Genomic DNA, 14,516 nt, shown 5'->3' with positions numbered 1-14,516 from the left:
GTGATTGGACTGGCAGACGAAGAACTCTAAAGAGAGCTGTGGTGTTAAAATTGAAACAAGCTGCATCCCACTGAGACCAACAGCAATTAAGGCGCATTCAAAGATAATGCTGCTTAATGCTATTCTTGTCTCTTCGTTTTCTCACAAAGGAAATAAGAAGCAAAAATTGATGGAAATTAATTATTCATCTTATCAGGGGTAAACAGCGTTTCTATCTGTCTGTCTATCGGTCGCTTCTTTAATATGGTGTCAATATATTGAATTGACCAGTAGTGCTTTGACAATTGAGTCATAGCCAGAAGGGTCATCTGAGCTTGATCTGAGCTGTGAGAGAAAAAGTCAAGTAAGTGAAGACATCGGCTCATCAAATAACTTTTAATAATGAACAAAGATAACCCAAATAAATTCGAAAGACAGTTTTTAAATAATTATTTCATTTTTTAAGGGAAAAAGTTTATCCTAATGTACCTGGCCCCTAAACTTAATAACACTTTGTGCCACCTTAACTCCAAAAACCGCTCAGGCAGTGACAGTAACTCACAATGTGTTTTTTACGTCACTGTGGAGGAATTCTGGTCCACTTTTATCTAGAATTAATTTAGTTTGATTTTTCGCATATTAACAGGTAGATTTGGATCTGATTTCCTGAAATCGTCATTTACAAACTCCGTGTATATACTCAGGTTATCTTTGTCTAGTAGAAAACATTGTTCTGTAACATGTAAGTATGACAAATATACAAAACGTGAGTGGCAAACACATTACATGTGACATAAATTTATAACACATTGCTTCACAATTAAACCAGAAATAAAATATAATTTCACAGGAATATAAAACTTTAAAAACAAAAAACAACATTACTAGTTCACATGTTAATACTATTCCCTTGTAGTAAAGTTTCTACTGTGGCTCTTCTGCAAAGCCAAACGGACGCATGATTTTTAATTCAAATGTCCAATCACATTGTGACATGGCAACAGTGAGATTATGCCCTTTTAGGTGACTCTCTCTTACTGCTGTTTGTTATACACTGGCTAAAAAATGCAGTGCAATGTTACTGGATGGACCCCGGCTGATCATAAGGCACCAATTTCTGAAAGGTAGTTGATGACAGCAGCATGCTATAATGAGTTCTTTATATGAAATAGCATTTTCAAGGTTGAAAGAATAGTGGGCGAGCAATATTTACTGTGCTAATGTCTAGACGCTACTCTCCAAGGAGCAATAGGTGCAGCGGTGTTCAAGTCCCACAGCTTAATTAAACCAATCCTAAACGAATTGGACTTACAATTTATAGTTTGCCATTGCTATGTAAGAAAAGTACCTGTAACACATTTGGTTGCAGGGTTCACATTAATTGGCAATCCAGGGCAAAAGTTATGCTTGCTCCTTAATTAAGTAATTAGATAAAGTCATTGCATCAGTGGGTTGTGCTGATTGCATATTTGACTTTGTCTGGCCACTGGTCCTCAGACCTGAGATTCATTTATTATTTTGGTGAACATCCTCTCTTCGAATATTTGCTGATATCACAGTTTAAAATTTAAAACCGCTAAGACATTAAACGTAAATCAAACATAGATATGCAGTTCCTCTAACACTCCTCTTTCCAAAAACTTCTTTTCATTAGGGAATAAAATGAAAAATGAATGTTGACATTGTGATATTTTTTCCCCCCCGAAAATGTGACCAGAATATTTAAGGGCCAGGAAATTACCCGAAGACAAAATGGCTTCTAGAAAAAGAAAACTCCCAGAGGTTGTTTTTTATCAGTTTCTGATTTACCCTCTGTCGTCATGACAGGTCTTTATCACTGCTAAAAAAAAATACAGTGTACTGTGAAATAGAAACTATTTATAAAACTATTCAAATATCACCAGCCTCAGTGCACACTGCATTCTACACTATGTGTTATTTATTAAAACCCTGAAAGGTTAAGGAAGACTAATGGCCATCTTTATGTAGACTATTTAATTGTGCTCTTAATTCCCTTTACAGCCAGTGCCATCATGGCCTTTCACGTCTTCACACTTCTTTGTTCTCACCTGAGAGAAAATTACACAAGCATAAATTTAAAAGCACAGGAATAAGTGTGACATTTCCACTGGCACATTTAGACTGCCTAACACACCACATACTGTAGCTCAAATCAAGTCTGACTGATGCATCTCTTTTTTTCTCCCCGTCTGTCTGTGTGTGTATATATATGTATATATATATATATATATATATATATATATATATATACACATATATATATACACATATATGGAATAGGAGCAATTAATATTATTATATATTTTTATAGTTTTTTCTGCCCCATGCGCTGTGATATTTACATTTCCCTGCCATGCTTTACATGCACATGATATAGAATGAGTAATTATTGTCATCAAGTCATGTCCTCACTGCTCATGTTTTTTGTATTTCATCTCTCTTTGCCCATCCCCCAGTTTAAAGGTTGAGGCATTAAGGACTGACAACCGCTGACCTTTCCCTCTGCGTGCATCTATTATCCAACAGGACTAATCATGTTTTTCTTGTGCCTTAGATAGATGTGAGAAGGCAGAGGGGTGTGATATGGAGAAATGTCAAGGTCTTGCTGTCTGAGATTGGAATATGTTGTTATAGATCCATTGGATCAACTGATAATCTAGTTCTGTATGAAATAGGATGCTATTCTCTGATCTATTAAAGGCCTTTGACCAAGGTTATGTAGATTACACACAAACTTCTCAAATATCACAAACATGGGCTTTAACTAAAGTTTCAGGTAATAAAAATGACAACATCTATGATGTTTAATCTAGTAACCAAATCTGATCCTGATACTGAAACCGATGACTCATGACACTGATGTTTTGGGCAAGAAAACCATTTACAGACTGCAGCTACTGTAGTCAGCAGGCATGCTACGTCAATGTCTAGAGAATGAGCCTGAATTTGGAGATGTCACTCACTTGCAGGTTGTGGAAAGAGCAGCAGTTACTGTCTACATCAAGGAATTTTGTCATAGCTGTGTCACAGAAACTATCAAGCAATACAATCTCACGTTGATTTGGTAGTTAGACATCTGTGAGTACAGTATACGTACCTTTGTTTCTTTCTAATTTTGGCTAAATGTTACAATGCAGCTGTTACACCTGATTTAGACAGCGACCAGTGTTGTGCTACGAGTAAGTTTACTGTTCTTTACAGTGAAGTGGGTTAAACATTTCAATTCCCCTGAAACAGTTTTAAATGGCTTCTGTTGCAGAGGGACTGTGGAATGTACAGACAGATTAAAACAACCCAGAGGTCCATTTTCATAATTATGTTTTTGGTGCCAAACCCAACTGCTTGGCCAGCACTCCCAGAAAGGGAGGGTGGGAGAGAGAGGGAAAGCAAAGAGAAATCAATAGTTCAGTTGAAACAGCCCTGGCTGTGTATTTTTTGGGCGGGAGGGGAGACGGATGGAGAGGACCTGTGTGAGAGAGGCAGTCTGACCCCTGTGGCTACAGTACCAGCTGGAGCAAAAGGCAGAAGATTTTGTAAGATGAACAAACTACTGTACTACCTGGGAGACACAAGCTTTTTGACTATATAGGTGGCACCGACCACCCAAAAACCCATCACTGGATGCTCAAAGCAAAATCGAGAGCTATCGGTCTACCCAGCCTTTACTCCCCCTGACTTAAGCACAGGAAATCAGCAAGACACCTTTGCCAGCAAGAAGTGTGAGTAGTTGCCCCCTGCCGAGGGCAAAGTGAGCCAGCCATTTGTTCTCCTCTCCCTTCCTTCTTTAATGCTGTGTCACTCACAGTAATGTGAACAAGATAATCCAATATCCAGGACTGAAGCTATACAGTAAGGCACTCATCTACAGCATGTGCAGACACATGATTTGATTTGTTTATATTGCTTTCAATTACCTCTCTGTGTCCCTTGTTGAGCTCAATAAAATTTTATATTGTGGATATTTATCTCTGGGTGCCCATTCTCTCGTCTTATGGCCTTCTTCATTTAGGCATTACAATTTCCATGTAAATAAATCATGTTTTGAAGCCTCTGTATTTGGTCACTGAGGAAGCCAGTCGTCCTTGGCATTTTATAAAGGATCAAACAAGCAGCGTACAGAGTGCTTCAAACAGACTGTTAGCATCTTCTTGTGTGTTGCATCAGATGCCTGTTTTCTGTTTTCCACTAGTCTGAGTGTGTACACACATAGCCATGTGCGTGTGTCTGTGCTTACTGTGTTGTCATCCACCCCTGCTGTTGTCTCATGTCAGTTCTAACCTCACCCTGCTTGCAGTGCTGGTTCACATCCCCAGGAGCCTGCAGCAAATTATCATATTTATCGAGAAGCGAGCCATAGCATTAGCAGGAATACACAAGCCCCGGCTGTGGCTCCGGAGAAACGACCACTGTAAATCACACTGTCAGCCTTTCATGCAAGCTCAGTCACGGTTGTCAAGGAGACTGTGATGTGATTCTGAAGGCTACTCTGTTTCCTGGAGGATTCAAGGATATAGATTATAACTAACAGTTGATTTTGCTTCTTCATAAGTTCAGGTCAAAATCAGGCACTTGGGAGTTGCATATTGGGGCATTTTCATACTCAACTTCTAACGTTAAGTCAACAAAAACTTTGATTTATGTTAAACACAGACTTCTGAGAGTTCTAAAAACATTTCAGAATCACGGAAATGCTTAAAAAATCCATGATAAATAGGATTTCTAACATTTAGCCACATTTTATAAAAGATAAAAATATAAATACGGTTTGCAAGTCTGACTATATGAAAGTCGCAGTGAGAGCTGGTATTGCTTCAGTGCGGCTGGGAGCTTATTCACAAAGAAGACTGAATGATTATTCAACACAAATGTCATCTGGTTTTAGACGTTATATATATATATATATATATATATATATATATATATATATATATATATATATATATATATATATATATATATATATTATCATTAGATCTAAGACTTTTAGATGGCACACCATACAAATCCACTTTAAAAAAAAAAGATTAAGAGATACATTAACATTTATTTGTTCCGTTTACTCCACAGAGACTAACAAAGCCTTTGAGATTTAGAGCTGAAACGTGAACGACACACTGGGAGAACATATGAGCTTTTCATAAAATTGTTAAAAGCCATACTTTATTGGATGGTTTTATTTTTGCCTTATTTTCGGCAAGTATTGAGGTTTTTGAACCTTCCTATTAAAGAATTTTGTTTCAGCAAACTTGTGGTTTCTTAGCATTGTAAAGAACAGGCCTGAGGTAAGATTAAAGAGAATTTTTAAATGTTTGTTTTTCTTATAAAACCCTTATGAGCACTTGATCTATACAGACTGCAGGCGGTGTTGACCATGAAATGGGAATACCAAAACATTAATGCAAGGTCTTTTACTCCAAATGCTCGTCTCGATAAATGCAAACAGAGGACGGAAACTGAACACTGCAGGACTCAATTAAAATTAGTGCTGTCAAAAGACGAGCTTAATCACTTAACACACCGCGGAGCCGCATTAAACACATTACAGGGTAATTAATGTGGAAGCCTTTTTTTCAGTCAAAGAAAGTCATAGTATATTAGTATAATCAGTGTACTACAAGCCTCGTGACTTCCGCTGTAGCCCCAGTGTACGTCTCCACTTCAGTCTGACTCGCATACACGTGTTCATGTTGTAAAGGTTGGCTCAAAGGAGATGTGTACAATTGCTAGAGCTGACCTAGTAGCAGATTTGTTAAGGATTCATTGACCGCACAGAACAAGGTCACTGAACTTCTATGTTCCTATCAAGGCGTCATTTTGGATGCCTTAACCTTGGTTAGTTACAGTTTAGGAGCACAGAACATGAGCCAACTAGGGGCAGTTCTTGCAGCAATACATAGAAATTAGACCATTTTTTAAAAAGAAATTAATTTTATTTTAATATAAAATGTATCTAGTTTTTTACTTTTTATATCGATCATTTGATTGTAATGTTTGCGTTACAGAAAGGCATCTTTATATTTCTTTATATTGCTTTCATGTGATTTATCAGCATTGTAATCTTGCATGCTCAGTATAAATCTCCCATCCTTAAGCCTAGGGTCATTCCCGATGGCTCTCGAGTGAGTGAAGCCTACAGTTAAGGAGAACTTCTATGACAAAAAATTTAACAAGAGATACTCATGCGCTCATGTGCTGTCGTGTGTGTCTGCATCTTTGCCGGCTGGCTACATTGGTATGTTGAATAAAGGGTGCGTAGAGAGACTGTGGAGCAGACTGTATCCCAGTCAGCCACATATTAGTGGAACCGTCCTGGTAAACACTGACTTAGACTCATTTCCATTCTGAGTTAGGAAGTGTATAGAGAACTCCTAAGTGCATTAGAGTCACTCGCAATTTAGGTCCACTTTTTCTTTCAGTCGAGGGTGAATGGGGAGTTGGGGAAATAAGGTAACAGAGGTAGAAATTTAACAGCGGCCTGTAATCAAAGTCCTGCAAAGATGATGCTGCATTCTCTTCATACAGACTAGCAAATGTCATTGCCAGTCTTTTGTTGTTGTTTTTTTTTTTAAATATACGTTTTAAATATTAAGTATGTATTGTTATTTTTTTTGCTTCCTTATTAGGAACTAATTACTTTTGCAGGAGATGTCCGCCAATCGAGAAACAGCTCCATTGGAACGAGATCCAAGCATTAAACAGACATCAAAGTCATTATGATGCCGAACTTGCTGGAAAAAAAAATCTATTCCTTTTGTTCTTGTTATTTCACACTTTTCTTGTTTAATATTCCACAAGTTCTGGCTTTCGTTTTGATGTTGCTGCGAGCCCGGTGGGCATTCTTCCGGAGGCAATATGCACTTCACTCTTTAATAGGGATTGATTTTCAGAGGCGTGGTTTGTAGTCATTCACAGCAGGTCGTAAACTCCTGCTGCTTTATGTCCCCCGTAGACTTGAACCTCACGCAACTTTGACAGCTTGTGTTATCTAGGGTCATGCACCTTAACCCGTTTATGTCACCTCTGGTCCATACACAGTATGTAAAATCTTTACTATTGGGAGTTGGCAGCTCCTGACTATAGCAAATAGAATTGCTCCTGTGAGAGCTGGCCTGTAATTGTTTCACACTGCAGTTTGTATTCCCCTGTTGCATGTTCTATTCCATCTATGTTGACAGACTGATTTATTTACTGTGTATGAGTGTATGTCGGTGTTTATGTGTCTGCATAAGTATCAAAGAGGCAGTAAAAGGCAGTGGTTTTGTGAAAGGGATGTAACAGAACTAATAGACCCCCACTTTAAAAAAAATAATACCATCCCTGCAACTAGTTAACAGCTAGATAGTTGACTGTAACAGAAAAAAAAAAGTATTTCTTACATCATATACAGTGACTGAAAGACACTGTATAAGCTGCCTTCCTGCTTTGACTCAAGGCAAAGCTGTTTTGCCTTGGCAGCTCAGCTAGTTGTTCTTGAGAGTAGAAGTAACTATAAGTGTTATTTGTGTAGTGTAACTGCTTTGGGGCTCTTTAACTTTTCTCCTTCTATCTACTCTACCAAGAAATTGTAAAGATTTTGTTTTAAAGGGGAATAAAAAAAGTTATTGATTCAAAGGTACATTATATAAAGAGGTACAACAGAGGATATTCATGAGATTACTCAAAGACTGACTGATTATGTGCACTGTATGCAGTCAGTGCGGTAATAAAGAGAGACTGCTGAGATGTTATTTATTGTATTACCCTCATCACTTTGTGGCGATAGATTTGAAGTCCACCGCCACAAGCTCATGTTTAAAAAAACTTGAAAAAAATTTAACACTATCAGAGCTATTTCCAGTTACTGAGCTCCATTTAGGTGATTTAGATAGCATACATGAGAATGCCCATCTCTCCAAGTGCCATGGAAACCTTCATCAAATTAGAATTGAAGTGATTATCCAGGGCAGGGCAAAAGGACAAAATCGATAGTTCTTTGTTCGAGGCTAAAATGAAGAATGGGCATTCAGCGGGGATCTCTCCCTCTCTATTTCTCCCTTTCTCTCTCCTACACACACACATGCACACACACACACACACAGGCATGTGCACTCCCACACGAGCCTCTTTGAATTGCCTATTCTGTTCCAACATCCTTGACCGTATCAGCATTAGGCTTGCATGGTGTAGTCTCAAACCTTCTGTCTTGATTTTTCCCTCCTTGATAGGGAAAAAAATCCTCAAAGAAGAAGTGCTTCCCTAGATAATTGCAATTAGCAGTTTTGGCTGGATTTTGTAGCTTTGGCCCTGACCTGGCTCTCTGTGTTAGGTAAGAGGGAGTGGGAGTGGGCTTGTTAGGCATGTTTCCAGCCTCTAGAAAGCCCTCTGCCCCTTTGCCACACACAGGGCCAACGCTGCACTCAGAAAGCTGGGTAGAAGAAGAGATAAGAAACTATGTAAGCAAATAAAGACAGAGAGCAGAGTCTTGCTTTCTGCTGGTTAGGTGCTGCATTTATACTATAATTGCAAAAAGCTCTGAATGGGAAAGGTGCTGCACTGTGGTTTTATATCTTGAGAACTTGTTACTTAGCAGAGACAAAGCAAATGACATGTCAACACTTTGCCAGCAAAAATGTTGCTGTTTCCAGAAAGGCTGTGTAAAATACACTGCCATATCTTAACTTTATAAGTTTAATCCCCATTTGGAATTTGTTGTTCATTTTGAATTTAGAAGAGTGGCAATAAAAGACAAGAAATTGTTAATTGCCACAAAAGGAAACAGACAGGTGGAACATTTCACAACAAATTGTGTTAATTAGTAACATGAGTATGAAAAGAGGATACCAGAGAGGCTGAGTCTTTCAGAAGTGCAGGTGGGGAGAGGTTCACCACTCTGTGGATGAAAGTGTGGGTAAATATTTTAAGTACTTAAGAAAATTCGTTTTCTGATGCAAAATTGTAAAGAATTTAGGAATCATCTGCAAAAATATTATGTCATTAAAAGAGAAAATGCCTGTTTGGAGGAGATAACCAGTGCTGAATAGCTGTGATCTTTGGGCCCGCAGACAGCACTGCATTAAAAACAGACACAATTTTGTAGTGGAAATCACAGCATGGCCTCAAGAACACTTTTGAAAACAATTGTCAGCAAACGCAGCGTTCCCTGCATCCACAAATACCAGTTAGAACTCCATCCAAAGATAAATCAAACATATATGTACGAAATTAAGTAAAACCTTTTCTGCATTGCTGAGTTATTGAGTTTGGCGACTGATCGCAAGAAGTTGCAATGATGAGCTGATCGCCCGAGACTGAGCCTGCAATGCTGTCAACCAATAAAATTCTGGAATTAAGTAATAATGCAAAATAGGTACCAGTGATAATGCTAAACCACATTCTGCAAGTGTCACAGCAGCATGATCAGTGTACGCTACTTCAGTAAAATATAGTTTTAATCAAATATTAAAGTCCTTGCATTCTGTTTTACAAATTCCCATTCCCATGTATTTTTAAGTTAACTGGATAAACAAGTTAAGCACTAAGAAGTACGACTGTACAGCTAAAAATATCCTGTGACAGAGAGGAATAGGTCCATTTACTCCAATTTCATTTTTCATATTAATGTGTTTAATGAGAGAAATTATTTTAATTGCCAACACAATAGCAAGTGTTTATTTTTCAGTTAGGAACTGGGAATAGCTTTAGTCCACTGCAGTAAAATGAAACTCTTAAGGGCGTTTTAACATCAGTTGAAGTATTTTTATAAGCTTGTACATTTCAAAGGTGCTTTGCAAACAGAAAAAGATTTTTCAAAAATATTATAATATTATAAGAAATATAGAAAGGTTATGCAAATTTAGCTAGAGCTGTAACTCAGGTAACTTAATTTGTGATTTGTGTAGCTCTCAAATATGCAAACCGTCTTTCACGTTTATGTGAAGTGAAGGCTCTCACTCACCCCCCCCCCCCCCCTCTCTGACACACACACACCGCTTTAAACACATACACACACTGATTCGCATAAAGGCCTATAATCCATCAATGTGCTCATTGCTGTCATGAGTAAAGAGACAGAGCTCTAAGCAAGAGTCCTCTAACACAAATTTGATTTACCTCAATTTGCCTCAAACAGTGACGTGTGAGTACTAGAAGTGCTAATGCAGACTGGCACCTTTTACTGCCAACCGGCATGTGTCTGTTTAGCTCAGTTTCAAAGCCTGGGCTCATGCCGAAATGTGATTTGTTTAGAGATGGTGTTGGGTTTTAAACAGTTTAAAGTTATGAAAATTAACAGTGAGAGACAGTGATATTGTGGATGACTTCACATGGGACTAGCACAAACTGTGCCCCTGTTCCTCATAGCCATAAAGACAAAAAATTGCTGTGGTGGTTTCAGATATTTTATAGGAATACTGCACGCAGACACTAAAATATAAAATCTTGAAATGTTGTCAAGCTCTTATAATTAGTTTAAAAACTAGAGAGGCATGGGATTTTCTAATTTAGTTTTTAAAGTGAAGCTTTTTAACAACAAAGTCTTTAAAAGTTAACTTGGATAAGCGACTCTGTGTGTCTCCCATAAAGGATTCGAGCTGAAAGCATGTGATCAAGAAACTGTGCCTTGATATAAAGAAAGACATAAATCAACCTAAGGGTGTGTCATACATAAAAACCATCTGGCAACATAATTATATAATAAAACACCTCTCTCCACCACCACCAGGCCCCGTGATTATTTAGGCATGCCAGTCATGCTTTATACCTGAAATCCTAATTGCATATACATATTTGATAAGCTTGGCCATTCGGATCTGAATTAATATTATTATCTACGTTCAGCCGGTGCAGCAGTACTCTACTCTCTCTCAGACCTACCTGATGTGCATGCCCTAAATAGTTATGTTACTGTAATACTTTAGACGTCTGTGCCATTATTTTCCATAAGAAAATGTCCACACACAAAAACATCTGCTTTATGTCACCTGCTGCTCATTTACAAATCTATGTGCACCGCCTGTCTAATGAAAAATGAAAATGAAAGCCCTGTAATCTGATCTGATACCAGCTAATTACTGCAATTAAAAATAAGACGGGTAATGCTACTCTGTTGTGCCTGCCTTTTGCCACTTTTTGCCTTCAGATGTGTCTTAATTTTTCATGGCAGAGATTCAGACATTTTGGTCCATATTGATGTGATAGCGTCACACATCTGCTGCAGATGTTACGGGTGTTCATACATGAGAATCTCCTGTTCCACCACATCCCAGAAGATGCTCTGTTGCATTGAGATCTGGTGACTGCCATTTAAGTGCAGTGGACTCATTGTCACATTCAGGAAACCAGTTTGAAATGATTTGATATTTGTGACAGGGCACATTTATGCTGCTAGAAGCAGCCATCGGGAGAGTGGGTACACAGCGGTCATAAAGGGATGGACATGGTCAGCAACAATACTCTAGTAGGCTGTGGCATTTAAATGATGCTTATTTGGTACTAAGAGGCACAAGGTGTTCCCAGAAAATATCACTCAGACCATTACTCCTCCAGTAGCCTTGAACCATTGATACATAGGAGGACATATCCATGCACTCATATTGTTTACACCAAATTCTGACCCTGTCATCCAAATGCTGCAGCAGAAATCGAGACTTGTCAGTCCAGTCAACATTTTTCCAATCTTCTATGAGCCTGTGGAAACTAAAGTCTCAGTGTCCTCGTCTTTGCTTACAGGAATGGCACTCGGTGTGGTTTTCAGCAGCTGTAGCCCATCTGCTTCAAGGTTTGACCTGTGGTGCATTGAGCAATGCTTTTTTGAATACCTTGGGTTATTTGAGTCACCGGTGGCTTCCTATGAGCTCAAAACAGTCTGGCCATCCTCCAAACTGCCGCTCACTGGATATTTTCTCTTTTTTGGATCATTTTCTGTAAACCCTAGAGATGGTCGTGCGGGAAAATCCCAGCAGAGGATCTCAGCAGTTTCTGAAATACTCAGACAAGCCTGTCTGGCAGTAACAACCATGCCATGTTCAAAGTCAACTAAATCACCTTTCTTCCCAATTCAGATGCTCGGTTTGAACTTCAGTAGGTCCAGCCTGCAGGTTGTCTTCACCGTGTCGAAATGACTAAACACATTGAGCTCCTGGGACAGGACTTATTAGAGATTGGTATTAACAAGCAGCTTAACAGGCATACCTAAGAAATGAATGTACAGTACAAACACAAATGTTTCAGTTGGACAAATAATGATACAAAGATAACCCAGATTTGCATATTAAATGATAGGTAAACACTCATGTTCATATGGACAATGAAACACAAACCCTTACTTTTCATTTGCAGATAATAGAGAATAAAATCTTCTGTCCTCTTGTTGTTCAAAATTGCTTTCTAACTTTACAACACACCAAGTGTGAGTCACAATTACACCAATCTAGTGGGATTTTATCACAGTTACAGTATTTTTAATACAAAATCCCCCCTCGTTTCTCACTGATGCCTTGCTGTGCTGTGGAGAGAATACACAGGCAGGGAGTTTTGTACACAAAGAATAGACTGTACTGGCCTGTACTGGAGTATAATTTTGGAACTTGGTTGCTTTAATTCAGACTGTTGAATTCTACCTTCAACTACACAATAAAATGTTTTGCCACTTGTGGCCCTCAAACTTAAATTGAAACTGGTTTAGACAGGAATTTATGGCCAGCATGCAGAAATATTTGCTGCAGCAAAAGTCTTGAAAAAGATGAAGATATCCTTTTTGGAGCATGACCGCTTGATAGAGGCACAACATTTTTTCTTTTTGTTTTCCTCAATGCTAACAGTTTCAAGATTAAAACAGCTAGGTCTCTTTTTTGTGTTTGTTTTATTCAGGTGGCCAACTTGGCATGCTCCATCTCCAACAATGAAGAGGGCGTGAAGTTGGTACGAATGGCCGCCACCCAGATCGACAGCCTGTGTCCACAGGTGAGGATTTTAAAACACCTACATCACATAAAATTAGTGCTGTCAACGTTAATTTCGTTAAAACGACATTAACCCCATAACCGAATCAACATTGCAAATCTCAGTTAGCAAGTTAGCGCAGATTGCGTGGGGCTGCACGGTGCTAACGCGTTAACGAGCTAACCGTGCTAATGCGTGCAGCCCCACGTACGGGGCGTTCCGCGCTAACTCGCTAACGGAGATTTGCCGCTTTAAAGCCATTATGCCGTTAACGTCATTTTAACGAGATTAACGCTGACAGCACTACATAAAATACAAATTCTTAACATAAGATCAAATCAAAATGTTCTTTTAAGGAACTTTTCTATATTTAATTACTGATTTATGAAAGTGTAATATTTAGGAATATTAAAGGAAAGAGGTTGTAGTTGTCGGATTTGGAGGAAAAGCTATGAATAATGTGTAGGAGGACATTGTAGTCCTGTTTCGCAGGAAGAAACAAAGGAGGATGTTGAAATCCATCAGTTGTTTCCAAGGTTAACAGTAAGCCTTATCCACACAGGACCAAACATTGTAACGAGAATGAGAAATGGAGAAGGGAGGTTGATTTTAAGATTCATGATCTAATGTGCAGTCTCCTCTACCCGTACCTACCGAGACCAACTAACTTATAAAACTTGGAGAGGCGCTGTCCCCTGACACTGCTTGGCACAGCTGAACACAGGCAGATTAAAAAACATAATAGACATAGGCTTTGTGACTGGAGTAGAGGGAACAAAGAGGAGGTGCAACAAAGAGAGGTATTTCCATCTGTTCCGAGTAGAGTTAAACCAGACTGGTTATTCTTTACACGTGCAAATGCACGCAGTCGTGCACACACACACTGCCTCAGTGACTGCCATGTTCAGATCATAATCTAGATCAGATTCATTTCACTAAAAGTAAATCTAAAAAGCACAAAGTGAGAAAGCAAAGGCACAAAATAAATAAATAAACTGGTCCTTGTTGTTAAAGTGGCAGTACCCAAGTTATTTGCTTTAACTTTTCATTATGCAGTAAGTGTTTATTGAACAATTTATTGGTGGTACTAACTCTGCTAACTGCCTCCGGGTATGAAATCCCCCGGGAAAGTGAGGGTTTGACTGTGGAACAAAAGCAGGAGGAGGAGAGCACTTTCATTTTCCAAAGGAGCTATTGCTACTTCCCTTGGGTAGCTAAAATATTGTCTATTGGTATTTCAAAGTACACGATAAGGCCGGTATTATTTTTATCATCCCTATATCCCTGTGAAGTATTTATCTTATTTTTTTCTTTGTCCTAAAGCTGAAGGGTTTACCTTGAACATATCAAGGTCTTGTGCTTTCTTTAAGCCTTGCTTTTTTAAGCTGTAAAAGATTCTGCATCATTTATTACATTTGTGCAATTAACAATATATTTCAAGCATATCTTTTTTTTATCTCACAGCAAATGTGGCAAACGTTTGGTTGCTAAATCCTTTTAGTCTGTAGCTGTAGCTGCTACTAGCAGGCCACAGCATAGACTGAAAACCTTAATGACTACGAGAAAGAGCATAGCACTCAGCTACTGTGCCACTGCTG

At 38.6% G+C, this 14,516-nt stretch overlaps 1 protein-coding gene across 1 annotated transcript in view; it reads left to right on the top strand.

The window, feature by feature from the left end:
- Positions 1 to 14,516, top strand: part of ctnna2 (catenin (cadherin-associated protein), alpha 2) — a 330,513-nt gene that overhangs the window by 278,686 nt on the left and 37,311 nt on the right. The window contains exon 10 of the mRNA XM_004549527.4: positions 12,847 to 12,939. Coding sequence (XP_004549584.1) covers positions 12,847 to 12,939 — 93 coding nt within the window. The remainder of the gene's footprint in view (positions 1 to 12,846; positions 12,940 to 14,516) is intronic.

This window comes from Maylandia zebra, linkage group LG6 (assembly GCF_041146795.1).
Source record: "Maylandia zebra isolate NMK-2024a linkage group LG6, Mzebra_GT3a, whole genome shotgun sequence".
NCBI lineage: Eukaryota > Metazoa > Chordata > Actinopteri > Cichliformes > Cichlidae > Maylandia > Maylandia zebra.
The sequence above is the reverse complement of the archived record's forward strand: the minus strand, read 5'-3'. Positions and strand labels throughout refer to the sequence as shown.